Raw genomic sequence first — 14,826 nt, forward strand, 5'->3', positions numbered from 1 at the left:
GCATAAATGAGAGCAGTTATGGTTCCCATAATCCTCTTGACTGCCAGTTTCCCAGTGATTTTCATTCACACTGACCAACAATGAACTATGTCACCCTCTCTCTCTCTTTTTGTGTGTGTGTGTGTGTGGTGCTTATGCAGTCAAACACATTTGCATGTACTTTGTGTTTATGTTGCTCTTTGAAAGGTTGTTGACATTTAGTTTAAATGGCCCCTGTCAGGACAGATTTGCCCTCAAACTACTTCCTTTTTTAACAGTTCATTCTGTGGTGTAATTGACAGCGGGCACTGTGCCCCACTGCAGCCAACTGTTAAGCACAGCTCACAGCTTTTAATAGCACAGTATATGTATTTAGGATTTAATAAGTGTAAAAAAAAAGTGTTTATTTTGAAGCAAGAGGTTTTAACATCAATACATTTATCACAAGAATGCTAATAACAATGGCACTGTGATTTTATAACATAGATTATTTGAAGGTAACTGAGTTAATTCTATCCATTTGAAATGAAAATGTATCTTTGTTTTTGTTGTAATTGTTTTTTGTTTAGGATATTATCATAGCTCTGACTCATCAACCTCTCACCCACACTGTGGGGAAGCTCCTCCCTTTACATTTACGGTATAGAGTTTGACTATTTCTCAGCAGGTTTCACTACATTTTCTTCCCAGCAGTTGCGTTGTTTGGGGAGTGGTGAGAATTTTTCTCATGGCATGATGTCAGTCACCACACAGGAAGGGACCTATTGTTCCTTCTCATGCCAAACTATTTATGACATTTCCAAAAATCAGGAATACAGAGGAATCCACCTGTAACAGACAAGAAAGAGAAAGGAGTCCAATAGGCTCCATAATATAGAGAAAAAAATATAGGAATTTGACATTTTTAATTGATAAAAATCTCTGTCATATGCCCCCTGCCCTTTCAACATAGAGTAAAATAAATTGGTGTAGAGGTGACTGATGAGTCTACCGACCACCTAACCACACTCACACCTGCAGTATCTACTGCTCAGACCTGATTACTCTGTATAAACCTGCACACACTCTACTTCCTTTTGATTCTGTTTGCAAACTGGTTATTGTGTTTTTATAGTATTTTATGATTATATAGTATAGTATAGGCTGTAGCATACAGACACTGAGTAATAAGATTATTAGGTACACCTAGCTGAAACTAATGCAGTCTAATACAACAGTCCTTCAACTACTCCTCCTCCCTTCATGAGGATTACACAGACAGGTGTTTCTCTTATCTTCTCCACCTCATTAATATCACTGAAGGTAGGCTAAATAACAGAAAGATCTCTATGTATAACACAATGCAGTTCAACAGCACCACAAACTACTGTCTCCAAAATAATCACACAGTTAAATCAACTCCTCTCTGAGACAGTTTCAGTAAAAACATTATAACCACCACAAAGGAGGATTCATAGCAGAACTGTTGGACTGCATTAGTTTTAGTTATGTGTACCTAATAAACTGCCTATGGTGTGTATATTATATTCTATAGCTTTTTTTAAATGTCAGCTCTCTAAATGTCATTTTAAAAAACCTTTTGTTTATTTAATTCAAAGAGTTTTTTGTCCCTGTGGAACTGGAAACATGCAGCACACTTAATGAGCTTTAAAAAAAATGTATGATTCACTTTTCCATAATGTCAGTTCTTGATATCAGACAGGATGTGTGTTGTAAAAAGGATATAAGCTGTGCAATAAGCTCCAGCTTCAGCCCACAGAAATCTTTATGTTGTGTTATTGTCTTGTATTGTTTTCAACTGGTATTTGAGAATTTTAGCAGGTGTATATTTTATTATATATCATTTTTTTTTTTGCCTTAATGTTCTGTGTTATGTTTTATGTTTTGTGGTGTTACCATTGTACAATATTGTACAATGAAGCTGTATATATGTATATGTTATCAGGTGTTATGAGTATTAATGTTCTGTGCATTTTTAATACAGGCAGAGTAGATTCCCGTTTCCATATCGTTCCTGAAACCCCAGTGGTTGGTGTTTCAATAAAAAACCAGTCACAAGTGTCACAGTTGTTCGGGAGGAGCTTGAGTGAGTGTGTTACCTCTCTCTCTCTCTCTCTCTCTCTCTCTCTCTCTCTCTCTCTCACACACACACACACACACACACACAGACATAATCGCGCACACGTACAGTAGTTACTGTACTTGCTGAGTGGGCCAATAATAGAGGGGGGGAATCAACATTCCATTAAACATTCCTCTTGGGGGACTGTCCTGCCTGAAGCATCGCGAAGTTTCCTGCAATTCTGTATTTTGGTGGCAGCAGGCAGCCAGCAGCTACCCGTGGAGGCAAGTCCAAGAAAGGTGGAGACTCCTGGTTAACTTCCTGCACAATAATCTTGTAGCACCACCAAGAGAGAAGTAGGGAGGCTGGCGCTGCTGCTGCTTGGGCTAGGGCGAATGGATATACGGCTCACTTGACTTCTTTATCGGCAGTGAATCGACAAAAAACACTTTGTGTCGATTATACACATCTACCTGGCTTGTCGCTAGCTAGCAGCGAAGCTGCTGGATAAGAGATTCCCAACATTCGATAGCGAGGCGTTGCGAAGGACAGGAATGGGTAAGTTTTCCATGATGTGGCGCTTGTGTTGTTTTTATGCGTTAACTGCTCTTTCTTTTTCGATTCAACATGTAAAACAAGTCGAACCTATGTAAACATTACACCAAGAGTCAGTGTCTTTAATCATGCTTTCAGCTTTTGTCAATAAGGAGTTAAACTTAGCAAGCCAGTTAGCTAGCTGTTTAGCCTAGCCAGCTAGCTGTTTGGTTAACTGGATAACGCCACCTCCATCCCTGGATTTGGCTGCATTTCTAGCTAATGTTAACATGAGCTACCTCAAAGCTGATGTCAACATGGCCTCTGCAAAACCATTTACTGTCCTGAAAGCACCGGAGAAGCCTGAAACTCCCAGTTTCTTCTCAGTAATCTAAAGTTAGGGCTGCTTGCAGTGTATATTTGTTGAAATAGTCTCACAGACTGACACCAATTTAGCTTCTTCTCACAGAATAGGTTGACTTCCTCTTTTGTCAGCTGCTTGACGGCTCATGTAAGGAATACATATTTTCATTGAGCTCACTGTGTCGTGACTTACATTCTTTCCATGACAGTGACAGGCTTATTGTAAATGCCCACACCCACTTGCAGTTAATGCTTTGACTTGTCTCCACCTAACACTGGACCTAAATGAAGCCAGGGCTTGAATTTCATGCAGCAGCAGCACCATATTAATTGAACCTGACCTTTACTCCATCACTGCAAGGTGACAACATCAGAGACTGGAGACATCTCACTGCCAAACTTGAAAACTTTGTAATTACAACCAAAGATAGTTGCTATTTTTGATGCACGAAACAGCAGGAGTGGATGACGCTTGTTCTTTAAGAGAGTGGTTGTTGTGGTCATGCTGTCTAAACGTAGAGGAAACACTCTGATCTTTGTGTGTATATTGCACACCATCTGCACTGTATCATGAAACCTGCTTACTGCATCTTGCTAGATGTGTGGTTGTGTGCAGTAGGGCTTGTTCAAGAACTTTGCTATGTTGTAAAACAGGTTTTCAGCTCACCCTTGTTCAGCCCTCGGATGTGTGAGGTTGCAGACTGTGTCTGCACAGTTCAGGTTGGAGATCTGCTTTAAACAAAACTGCTTTGCATCAACTCTGTTAAAGTGGTACTTCAACTTAGTTTGAAATACCAAAGTGAGGATGTAAGAGACATATGAAACTGACACTGTTTTAAATTGTTCAGAGAATAACAAAGAAGTGCAGGGGACTATCAGAGTACAAGATGTGGTGTTCTTAAAAATGTGAATCTCATCCATCACAGACAGGTTACCCAACCAGTGTCCATTTATAGGACACTAGGTTCACATGAGTGTACAATGCATTATGCTCATCTTTGGGATGTCTTTCTTCAGGTAGCTCATTGCTCTGGGTACCTCAGCTGTGTTTGAACATGTCCAAGCTGTGTGTGTGTGTGTGTTTGAGCCCCTCACATTCTGTGTTTGCTTTCCCCTGAATGTAGCATGGGCTACACACAACTTACTGCTGGCTGATATGCTAAAATCAAACTGGGTTTGTGATTCTTGGTGTGGTCCTCACTTGTGTGACTTTATTTTGATAGAGGAGTAGTATAGGGAGGAAATGAGGGAGAGAGAGATCAAAGTATAGGTCAAAGGTCCCCACAGCTTAGATTTGAAGTGAGGACATTGTGATTACATAGACAACTTCTTACATCCCCTAGACTACCAGGACACCCCCTGTTCCTATTGTGTTTTGTCAGCCAGCTTCACTGTAGCATTCCACAGAATCACCGAAACAAAGATTGGACATGCGCCAAAATGTCTGATTGAACATTAACCTCACTGGCCTCAATCAATATTTACCAGAATATGGTTCATGTTGATTTCCCACCCTGGTTTTAAGTAAACTGTTGAAGGTCAGTTTACCTATCTTTGTTAATCTGCTGCTAAATGCTAATTATTTGCCATAACTTTTTAAAATGGTCCTTTTAAGGGATAATGTCATTGTACTTAATTTAATAATAAAAATAATAATAAAGACTTCACATTGCAAAATTGGACTGAATGCTGATAAATGAGAGGTCACATGTCTCCAGTGAGTTGACAACAACACAGCTTTGATGGCTGTCTTCAAATGTGAAACTGCTACTGCAAGAACTCAGGTGTTCTCTGATGATAAACAATATAAATAAAGGATAATATAAACCTGATAAACAGGCTTCTATTATCCTTTATTTCTCAGATGTATAAAAGAACATCTCTGTGCTTCCTCCTGGGTAGTAAACACACAAGGGGCTCAGCTAACAATTATTAGCACTATTGATGAGAACTAGATCAATAAATCATCTGATACTAGCTTAAAGTACAGAATTGCCAAACTAGGTCTGAGGTAATGTAGAAACCGTGTCTTCATTGTGTTGTTTTGGCCAGGGGGTAGTGACAGATGTTTTTTTTTTTTTTAAGGGAATAAAATGCAGGATTTGTTGACACCTTTGGGAAGGTGCCACAGTGCCAGATTTTGAATGTATGCAGCTGAAGCTCAGTTTCACCCTCGGTCAAACAGACACAGACCTGCAGCTCTTTAAACATCCGTGACACTGACAGAGAGCGAGGAGAGAGACAGAGATGTAACCTGGTTGAAGGTTGAAGCCCAGAAACACAGCACAATAAGAAGAAAATAAAAAAACTACAGGGAGAGAGCAGATAAATACACTGCTACATACCTCTAGTGGTCATATGATGATTGAGACGGATTATTTGTGTACAAGTCTATACATTGTGTTTTTTTGGGGGAAATCCTGCATATTATACCTTTTAACTGCAAAATGTCCCGCCTAGTATCTAACTTAGTCCCAATTAAAAAGAAAAAAATCCAAAGGATCAGTGTAAAGAATGTTTGTTTTCTCATATGTATTTGCATTTAAAAAACATTGCTATCTGTCACTATATTATTATCATATTTTTTAAAATTCCCACACATTGATAGTAGTCACGGCATCAGAAAACCTATTTGTGCTTTGAAAGTAATTCAAATATTGAATCAGTTATCAAAGTAGCTGACACATTTTTTTCTGTGTATTGATCCATTGACTAACAGTTTCAGCACTAAAAAGCAGTAGTCAGTATCTGACATTATTCATTCACATGGACAAAAAAGGAAGGGCTGCTGGATTGTTTTCACTCAGTGGTGCTGAAGGTCTTGGTGTAATGTAAAAAAAAGTTTAGTCACCACTGTGGTTGTTTTGTTTGCTGATAGAACTATTGTTTATGTAATTAGTGGAGCAGGACAGGTTTATTAACCTGGACAATAGTGTGACGTTGTCCAAAGCATGTTTGATTGTCTAGTTGGCCAAGCTTAACTTCTAGGTGTGTGTAATGCTAGGCAGGGCATGGTTATGTTCAGCTGTTACCCTCACAGTCTGCCGCGGGTAAATGAAGGTGAGCAAGAGAATTCAGTAACACTTCAGAGCAGTGATAAGGAATGCAGTTATGGGTTTCCTCGTCTCTGATTCTGTGTGTGTGAGTGGGAGAGTGAGTGAGTGAGTGACTGAGAGAAGCACAGAGAGCTCACTGATTTACACAGTCTGCCTGGCAGTCAGCTCGCCTGCGTGGCCTTGAGTATTTCCCCCCCCTCCTCTCTTTCTCTTCCTTCCTTCCTCTCACCCCCCCCCCCCCCCACACACACACACACACACTCACACTCTACCATGTAATATACTCCCGTCTGTCACCGGCTTATATAAGACCCATATTGTACAAACTCCTTACCTGGAAGAGTTGTTTGAGGAGAGGAAATCAGTAACCTGGAAGTTATTTTCCATCTACTGACCCTTGACCCTGTTTGATTGCTTCACTTGAAAGCAAAGATATAACAGAAATTAATAGCACTAACAAAACAACTTGTAGATATCTGTAGTGTAACTGACTTTTTCACCTTGAATACTGGCCGAAATATTCAACAGAACTGGAGTCATGCTTTTGATCTTACTTGTGTAAGTTTAGTAAATTGACACTGAGGGGAGAAGAAAGATAAATTGTATCTGATAAGAAGCGCATAACTTGAAGCAAGACAGGGCACGATGGAGGTATGCTGGGGAGACAATACACACACATTCACACACACTTTCGTAACAAAGCAGCATACAGGAAATGGTGCGCTGTACATCATTTTGAATTAGTTTAACTTAGAAACCTACGTTCCCCCGCTATCACCCGCTGCCTTAAAATGTGAGTTAACTGAACTCACGTTGAAGTTATGAATGAAGTTAAATAGTTCAGTGTCAGTTCTTCATTTGACATGAAGACCTTACAGATGCAGCTGCCAAAGACATTTTGTACCAGGATCAGTGCAACAACAACTTGTGAGGCTGCTCCCAGTGACGGGGATGGGGAATATGCAAATACCCTTACTGTATGGAAGTAGGGACTGACACTGACTGACACACAGCAAGTTGACCTCATATTTGTTTTTTTAAACTACAAAAATAAGAGCCTCTGGAGAGTTTTGACTCTCAAACACTTCATCCTGTGAAGTCTGTTTTTTTTTCTTTAAAAACTTAATCTTGGCTGAACTACCAGCTATTCATTCATTCAAATCATCATCTTAAGCTTTTAGTACCACTGCAGGTTTCCAGTTGAAAAAGAAGTTAGTTTCAAGTTTAAATGACCTGAGTTTAATGCCATTAGTTTCATACCTTTTGACAAGAAGGCTTTTTTCCTTATTTTCGCCACGCCCACTCATACCACTGGATATAATAACATTAGCTTGATTTACACTCATGGATTGCACATATTTCCACTCTGAATGTCCTGAGGTGATCTGAAAAGACATTTTATAATGACTTGCTTTCCAATATAAAGCAGGCCTTGATCCACTTTGGTTGCATGTAATAGTTTGCTCGAGGTAGCAGTTGTTTGGTGGAGGCAGACCCCTTTCAACTCCAGTGAAACCCTTGAACTTTACAATCTTGTGAGGCCCATAGCAGCCATATTAAATCATATTTTGAGGTGTTGTACCTTATCCTATAGAACATGGACAGCTGTAGCGTTGGCTGAATATTCTAAATATAGATATGGTTGAAGTAGCTCTGGCAATTTCAACGTAGGCTTACATAGTATTCACTGCATGTTGTAGCTGTGTGGTGTAGGAAAAAAAAGAAAGACATATAATAAAAATACATCATGTAGACATTTGGACTTGGCACATTTCTTATATTTAAGAACTTGCATTGGGATCAGAGGCTGTAAAATGTGTTTTGGACATAGTTTCTGTTGGAATGTTGCCACAACTTGGCAGCAAATTGTGGTCGGCTCGTACGTCTGCAGAGGAAATGGTGCATACAAGGACACGGTGAGTGTGTTTCAACCCAGAGTGCTGTGGAATGACCGCTTTAGCTTTTGATGGTCCGACTCTCTCCCTCACTCAGCCGTGTGTTTCCGTTGTGGCAAATATGTCAGGAATCCTCAGCTACCACTCCCCGAGGCCTAAGTGTCATGCCACACTCTTTAATGAGAAAGATGGATTTCCCAGTGTGTGTTTATGTGTATTAATTTTGTTCCTCTTTCACTTCTTCTTTCCATCATTACCTCTTGCTTTCCTCTTCAAACCCACATCAGAGACAGTTGACATTGTTGTCCCTTTCTTGCTCATGACCTGTAAATCTGCGGTCCATGCCAAATAATCAGTCAGGAAGTAGTGTGGCGGTGTGGTTTGTATTAGTATAAAGATGTGGTTAATATTCAATAGAAATTCTACCTGTGAATTGTATGAGGCAGACAGACAGTGTTCTGTATCTCTGGGTCATTCAGTCAAACAGTGTTTAGGCTAGCGAATGGAAATCTTTTTAGTCACTTCATATTTCAGACATATCTCTCGCAGGAGAGGCTCCTGAAGTCTCGGGGGGGGGGGTATTACTCATGTCTGTATAATTTGTCAATTCTGTTTAGAAGCAGCAAGTCACATGCAACTGTTCTGTCTTGTAAATGTTTCATCACTTATCTAACAACATTAACATGTCTTTTGCTCAGTCCTCAAAACTGTTTGATATATTGTTGGATTTTAACAAATGACCACTGGGCCTATTATGAGAAACCATCCAAAAACCATTTGAGTAATAATGATATAATTGAAGTGCCCAGTATCAGCTTTGAAACATATTGCTGCTGTGGGAAACCTTATATCCATATTGTGTCTCTTTCATAAATCAGTGCTGTTGGTTGCCTTTTATGTTTGTCTGTGGCAGCAGAGGGAGGAGGACAGAGGATAGGAGGAAGGACTGATACTGACTGATGTCTGTGTTCTTCAGTCTTGTAAATGTAAACAGTATTTTGATGTTAGGTTTATTACTTATTTTACTGACATTTGTAATTTCAGTGAGATATTAAGTTTATTTCCTTTGTAAATGTAAAAAAAACAAAATAAAGTCCTTGATAATGTAAAAGGACCAGTAACAGTATGAGCAGGGCTATTAAAGGTAAAGGAGGTAAAGAAAAAATCTTAACCACTGTGGAAAACTATTGTGGAAATATTTAATCTGCAGCAATTATGATTTCTCTGAACACATTTTTAACATGGCAGTTTTAACGTCTGATGTTGTTGCCAGAAGACTCCAGGGGTATACCCCAGGACACTACTGTGGATCATTTCCTTCTTGTACAGTCTTTAGGCTCTTGCTATTTATCTGCTTGACAGCGCACCATTTAGTGGATGTACTTTTGGCTGTAGCTCTTAGCTTTTTGACCTATTTCTGCATTTATGCCAGGACAACACGAACATGCTCTTGCAGCGTGGTTGTGGCTGCTGCTCAGCACTACGATCTTGTTTTTACATCCTTCAATAATGTGGACGCTACATGTATATTACATATATTAAATACATGCAATGTCTTTTCCCTTCTCTATATGTGTGATATCAGTAACAGGATATAAGCATCATGTTTTTGTGCTGTATAGTCTGACATGAAACACTTAGGCCATGAATGACTAGCAGACCTGCTGACCCATATCCACACTGCTCCATTAACACAAAGCTAGCAAAGAAGACATGCATGCAGGCCAGGTAGCTCTCGCTCTGGCACTGCAAACTAGTGGCTTTAGCATTCTTGTAAGTTACCAACTTACAATGAGTGTAAGGTTTGTGGGTACTCAAAAAGTACAGTATTCTTACTTTGATCAGCTACTGTCTTAATAATAAGCCAGTATGAGTATCATAGTTAAAGCACTGTAGGTTTTCTTGGGACAGAGGCCAGGACTGGATAAACAAAGTCATTCTCCAACACTAGTAAAAAACTGAAGAAACCCTGATTGAAGGCCCCTCTGTGGTTTGACCATGGATAGTTATAATCCAGGTTACTCTGCTGTTGTTGTTTTCACTTTCATTTCTCATGAAAAAGTCTCAGTTTTCCCCTTCATAAGTCAATAGAACTGTTAAGGCCTGAATCCCCCTGCTGCTGCCTGACTTCACTGAACTGGCTGGAAGTTTGCTCTTGCTGCACACACACACACACACACACACACACACACACACACACACACACACACACACACACACACACACACAAGCACAAGCACAAGCACAAGCACACATAGGCACAAACACACATAGGCACAAACACACACAAACCACCTGTATGCTGACTGTTTTGGCTGCATTTAATGTATTTAGAAAGGCATTTCCTCTGAGGAACAAACCAAGAAAACTTTGTCCGCTGTCCCACTGCTGGTATTTCACAGGCCAACACCTATCACTCACTGCACTCATTCAGGAGCAGTTAGTAGTGAGACATTCTTCACTTCTAGAGAAGTGACCACCACAATTCATCACTGCTTGCCCAAATATTATTACAAAAAACATTATCTACAGTACAGGGGAAAACCATGTTGGTTGCAGAGGGTATTATTGATTAAAAAATAAATGATTGTTTAGAACATAACAAACAAAGCTTGTGTTTATGTAGGATTCAATCTGAAATTGAATATTCTCCCTGAAACTGAACTGAGAAGGTACCCTGTGGAGTTTTCTTCTAAACAGACATTGTGTATTTGTATACACAAGGCCTAACAAACATGTTGAATGTGTTTCCTTCGTCATCAATTATTAGTTATTAGGTATTAAATAGATTAAATAGATTAATAGATATTAGTGTTGATCAGCCCCCTACAAATATAAAAATACCTTTATTGTGAACATTTCAGCTTCACATCATATCCTCCATCTGATTTCTTTTAGTTTGTCAACGCTTTTCACATAAACACATTTTGAAAGTGGTTAAAAACAATGAAAATGAATTAGCAGTAGTAGTTTTGAATCGGTTTTCCTTCACTCAAGACCACAATAACAACAATTTAAGTAACACATTATTATCTGGTATCTTAAAGATAAGTTCAGTGGGAAGAATCCAAAACCTAGCGTATAAGTTAGAGTATAACAGTATGTGTAGAAGTGATTTAATTGATAGTGATTTGGCTGGCCTGCGTTCCTCAGGCAGGGCGTGTTTGTGTGGTTGCTGAGGCAGTGTAATCTGTGGGGTTGCACAAATGTCCCTCTGCTCCGCATCCAATCATCTGGAAGATGAGGACTGCCCTGTGTGTTGCATTAGCTGAGCGGAGAATGATTCAGCCTGTCAGTGTTGCCTCTTGTTTTGTTTACTACAGCTGAGCAGACCGTATCTCTTCCTGTGGTTACATGGAGAGATAGTCCCAAATTATCGTCTGGGGCCTCGGCTAAGTTGTTTATTTTTGTATTGCTCGGCTTGTGTGGGTTTTTTTTTTCCTGAGCCTCATGTGTCCAGACTGTTGGTTAGTGTGTAGTGCTTAGAGCTGGCTACTTTCTAAGCTCATCTAGTCTTATCTGCGGTCGATCTGTGCTGGTGGGCCAGGAAAAGGCTGCAGGGTTCAGCTCAGTTGGTTTGTATGTCCCATTCATAGGATAGGTCAGTGAGTCAGAGTCTGCTGTAGAAATTAAAAGACCTGTTCAGTCAACTGACTTGTTGGCAAGTCATCATCTGACTGTTTCAGACTGTTCTGAGATCATCCAGAGAGGCATGGGAGGGAGATCCAACTAGAATGTAAGGACACATGTACTAAAATGTTATGGAGTACAGCAAGCACTTAAAAGTCACTCTGAAAATGAGTAAACCTGAAACCACAGTTGTCTGTTTAATCAATACTGAAAATCAATTTTGTAGAGTAGAGGGATGTGTTTGTGGTACTTTTTAGTTTGAAGTTGTGGGTCCAGCTTCAAAGATAATTTGATCACAGTAGTTAAAGTGTTGCTTTTGCAGGTTGTTGATTATTTTGTTGCTCAATGGATTAACCAGTTAAATATCAGAAAATTGTGAAAACCATTAATCACATTTTTTAGGGCCCATGGTGATGTCATCAAATGTGTTGTTTTGTTTGTCCAATGATCAAAAATCCAAAAAATGTTTCTGATTTGTTTTATTGACTTATTTTCTGCCAAATGACTAATCAGTTAATCAACTACTTATTGTAGCTCTAGTAGACAGAGTAAATAAATATTCAGATGCTTAGCCCTGTTTTTAGCCACATTGTTAAAATATTTAAATGGAAAACTTGGCTGCTTTTGTGGTGTTACTTGTTTTGGGGCTGTTTGTTCACAAGTGCAAATTGATAGAAACAAACTGTATGACTCAAGTTTGTTTGATAAGTGTGAACATTGTGTAACATACCACTTGATAAAGGTGGTCTCAAGTTCATGTGTACCTGGGCACCGTTCACATCAGGTGTGAAAACAATTATATTAACACATGAAAGCGTACCCACATGAAGAGGAGGGGGAGACTACTCAGGCATGGTATGAAACAATCAGACCTAATACGAAAACACCCTCAGCGTTAACATTATATTTTATTTGGGTATAAGTGTCAGAGCCGCAGTTCTATGTACCGTAATTGCAGTGTAAATGATGTGTGTGTGTGTGTGTGTGTCAGAGAGCGACACAAAGTTGCAGTGTATCCTGCATGTTTTTGTTTCGGCTGTGCTTGGTGTGAAGCCAGCCATGCCAGCTGAGTCTCTCTGCTGTGAGTCATGTGTTAAAGAGCCACACCACATAGTAAAATACCTCACCACCAGTTAGTCCTCTGCAGCTCGCTTATTTATAGAGGCTGCTCAACCTGCTGCACTGGAAGGAGTCAGTCATCCTTGCTGTGTTTCCTCAGTATCTCACAGCAGCAGCAGCAGATTCAGAGCTGTGGAACACTCTTGCTCCTCAAATTGTTATTATTTACAGTAATTAATATGATGGTGATTTCTCTTTTGGAGCTTAAACAAAAATTTCACAGTCAAGGAGGAGGATTTTTCTGTGTTGTGTTCAATCAGTATTTATTTTCTTATGTTTTTGTAAAGATGGCATTAGTCTCATGGTGCATGTCACTCATTCAAGGATTGTGATTGGCCAGGCTAATCAATACTGTGCTCTATATAACCAACCAGCCAACCGGACATGACAGACCAGACCAGACATGCTGTAACTGTCTATCTTGAGTTTAGATGAATATTCATTAATTGTGTTTATGAGTTTGTATAAGGCATCTGTATCAAGATTGTTTATGTTGTTTTTATATTTTTAAACATCATTATAGGCCAATAAATTGTTATCAGTTACTTAAATCTCCAACATAGTATCGGTCTCAAAAATCCATCATATAAACTATGATATAGATAATGATGGTTAGTGGAAGGATCAACAGGTTTTGGAAATTTGAATTAATAATACTGCTGTTGATGCCAGAAATACAAAAGCACAGTAATGGATAAATGAGTAAAATGCATCACTACTATTGTTTTACCACTGGACAACAGAATAGAAAGATAATGTTTTTATGTGAAAGTGATTCTAAATATAACATATTAATACAATGTAAAAATGTATATTTTGTTAAATTGTGTGTGTTATTGTTTTCCTTATCTCCCCCTTTCTTTTCCTAAACTTCCTCATCTTATCTCTCCTGTCCCGTGGCCTTCCTCTGTCTGCCTCCTTTCTTCTTACTCCTCTTTGTTTCTCTCTTTTCTGTGGTCTCTCTCCCCCTTGTTTGGCTTCCTCTCTTTCTTACACCATTTCCCCCACCCCCCTGTCTTCTTCTCTCTTTTCCTTTTCTCCATCTATTTCTTCCTTCACTCCGTATTGCGCAGAGGTCGTGGTGGAGTACGAGTATGAAGCGCTCCATGATGACGAGCTGACCCTGCGACTAGGCGACATCATCAAGAACGTGCGGCATATAGAGGAGGATGGCTGGATGGAGGGAGACCTCAATGGGAAAAGGGGGCTCTTCCCTGACAACTTTGTGAAGGTAAGAAGAAGATTCAGTTTATGTTCATCTTACAGTACTGTGACAGGACTCTAATGTTGAGTAAATCAGGTGCTAGTTCACACCCTATTAATCCAAGTTGTAAACCAGTGGGTACACAGGATCTGAGGAGAGTTGAGTTAAGTCAGTCAGCTCTTGTTATAACTTTGTGCTTGCACTTGAGGCACCTGAGTGCTCTACTGTGAAATCTCCTTTTTCTGTGGAGGATATTTACACAGCTAATGCCCCATGAAATGAGTCACTGCAGCGCTGTCGGCTTCTCCTCTCTTCGCTTCTCTCCCCTCCCTCATCTCTCCTGTTTTCCCCGTCCTATAATCCTGTGTAGTGAGATAGGTAATCTGCTAAGCAACCTGGTCCAGTCACTGAGCTTTGATAGTTAATCCTCTAAGGAGCCTGCTGGCTGTTGAACTTTGCTCCCGACCATGTTACAGTCATCTGAGACGTTGTGTTTCTTCTTCCTGCTTCTCTTGTAATTGGTGTTGTAGCTGAAGGATCAGGGGACATGAAACATGCTGGGGATGGTAAGGAATATAACTGTAATGATTGAGTTTAGTGGAAGATTACCATAAAGATATATTTGTTTGAGTATATGAGGCATGTATATGGGGATTTGGGAGAATTTTGAGTCTGTGTTCACAAACTGGCGTATGACAATGTTTTAAGGTGTGTGTGTGTATTCCTCTCTGTATACAACCTTTTCACTGCTTATCTTGGGCCTGTATGATCTTATCTGACTGTGTATATGCCACATTGGAAGAGTACAGTGAGTGATTTTGTTTGTTTTGTCTATTTTTTTCTGTACCAGCTTTCAGGAATTTCAGCACCTGAAACCCTTTTATTAATTTCCTTATCAGAATTGGGAAATAAGAGTTTAAAGCGTGATTGCTCTCAGGCAGATTTTACAAGGGGCAGCACTTTTTCTCTGACTTCTAAGCAGAT

General features: G+C 39.6%; 2 protein-coding genes across 5 annotated transcripts in view; both read left to right on the forward strand.

The window, feature by feature from the left end:
• slc5a6a (solute carrier family 5 member 6a) overlaps window positions 1-14,826 on the forward strand; it is a 558,624-nt gene that overhangs the window by 60,116 nt on the left and 483,682 nt on the right. The gene's annotated exons all lie outside the window — the stretch shown is intronic.
• The window catches only part of cd2ap (CD2-associated protein), a 52,737-nt gene continuing 40,039 nt past the window's right edge, over window positions 2,129-14,826 (forward strand). For all 4 annotated transcript variants that reach the window (XM_018703408.2, XM_018703410.2, XM_018703406.1 and 1 more), the window contains exons 1-2: window positions 2,129-2,599; window positions 13,712-13,869. In XM_018703408.2, the coding sequence (XP_018558924.1) occupies window positions 2,596-2,599; window positions 13,712-13,869 (162 nt within the window). In that variant the 5' untranslated portion in view covers window positions 2,129-2,595. The remainder of the gene's footprint in view (window positions 2,600-13,711; window positions 13,870-14,826) is intronic.

Source organism: Lates calcarifer, linkage group LG7_1 (assembly GCF_001640805.2).
Source record: "Lates calcarifer isolate ASB-BC8 linkage group LG7_1, TLL_Latcal_v3, whole genome shotgun sequence".
In the NCBI taxonomy this organism is placed as follows: Eukaryota; Metazoa; Chordata; class Actinopteri; family Centropomidae; genus Lates; species Lates calcarifer.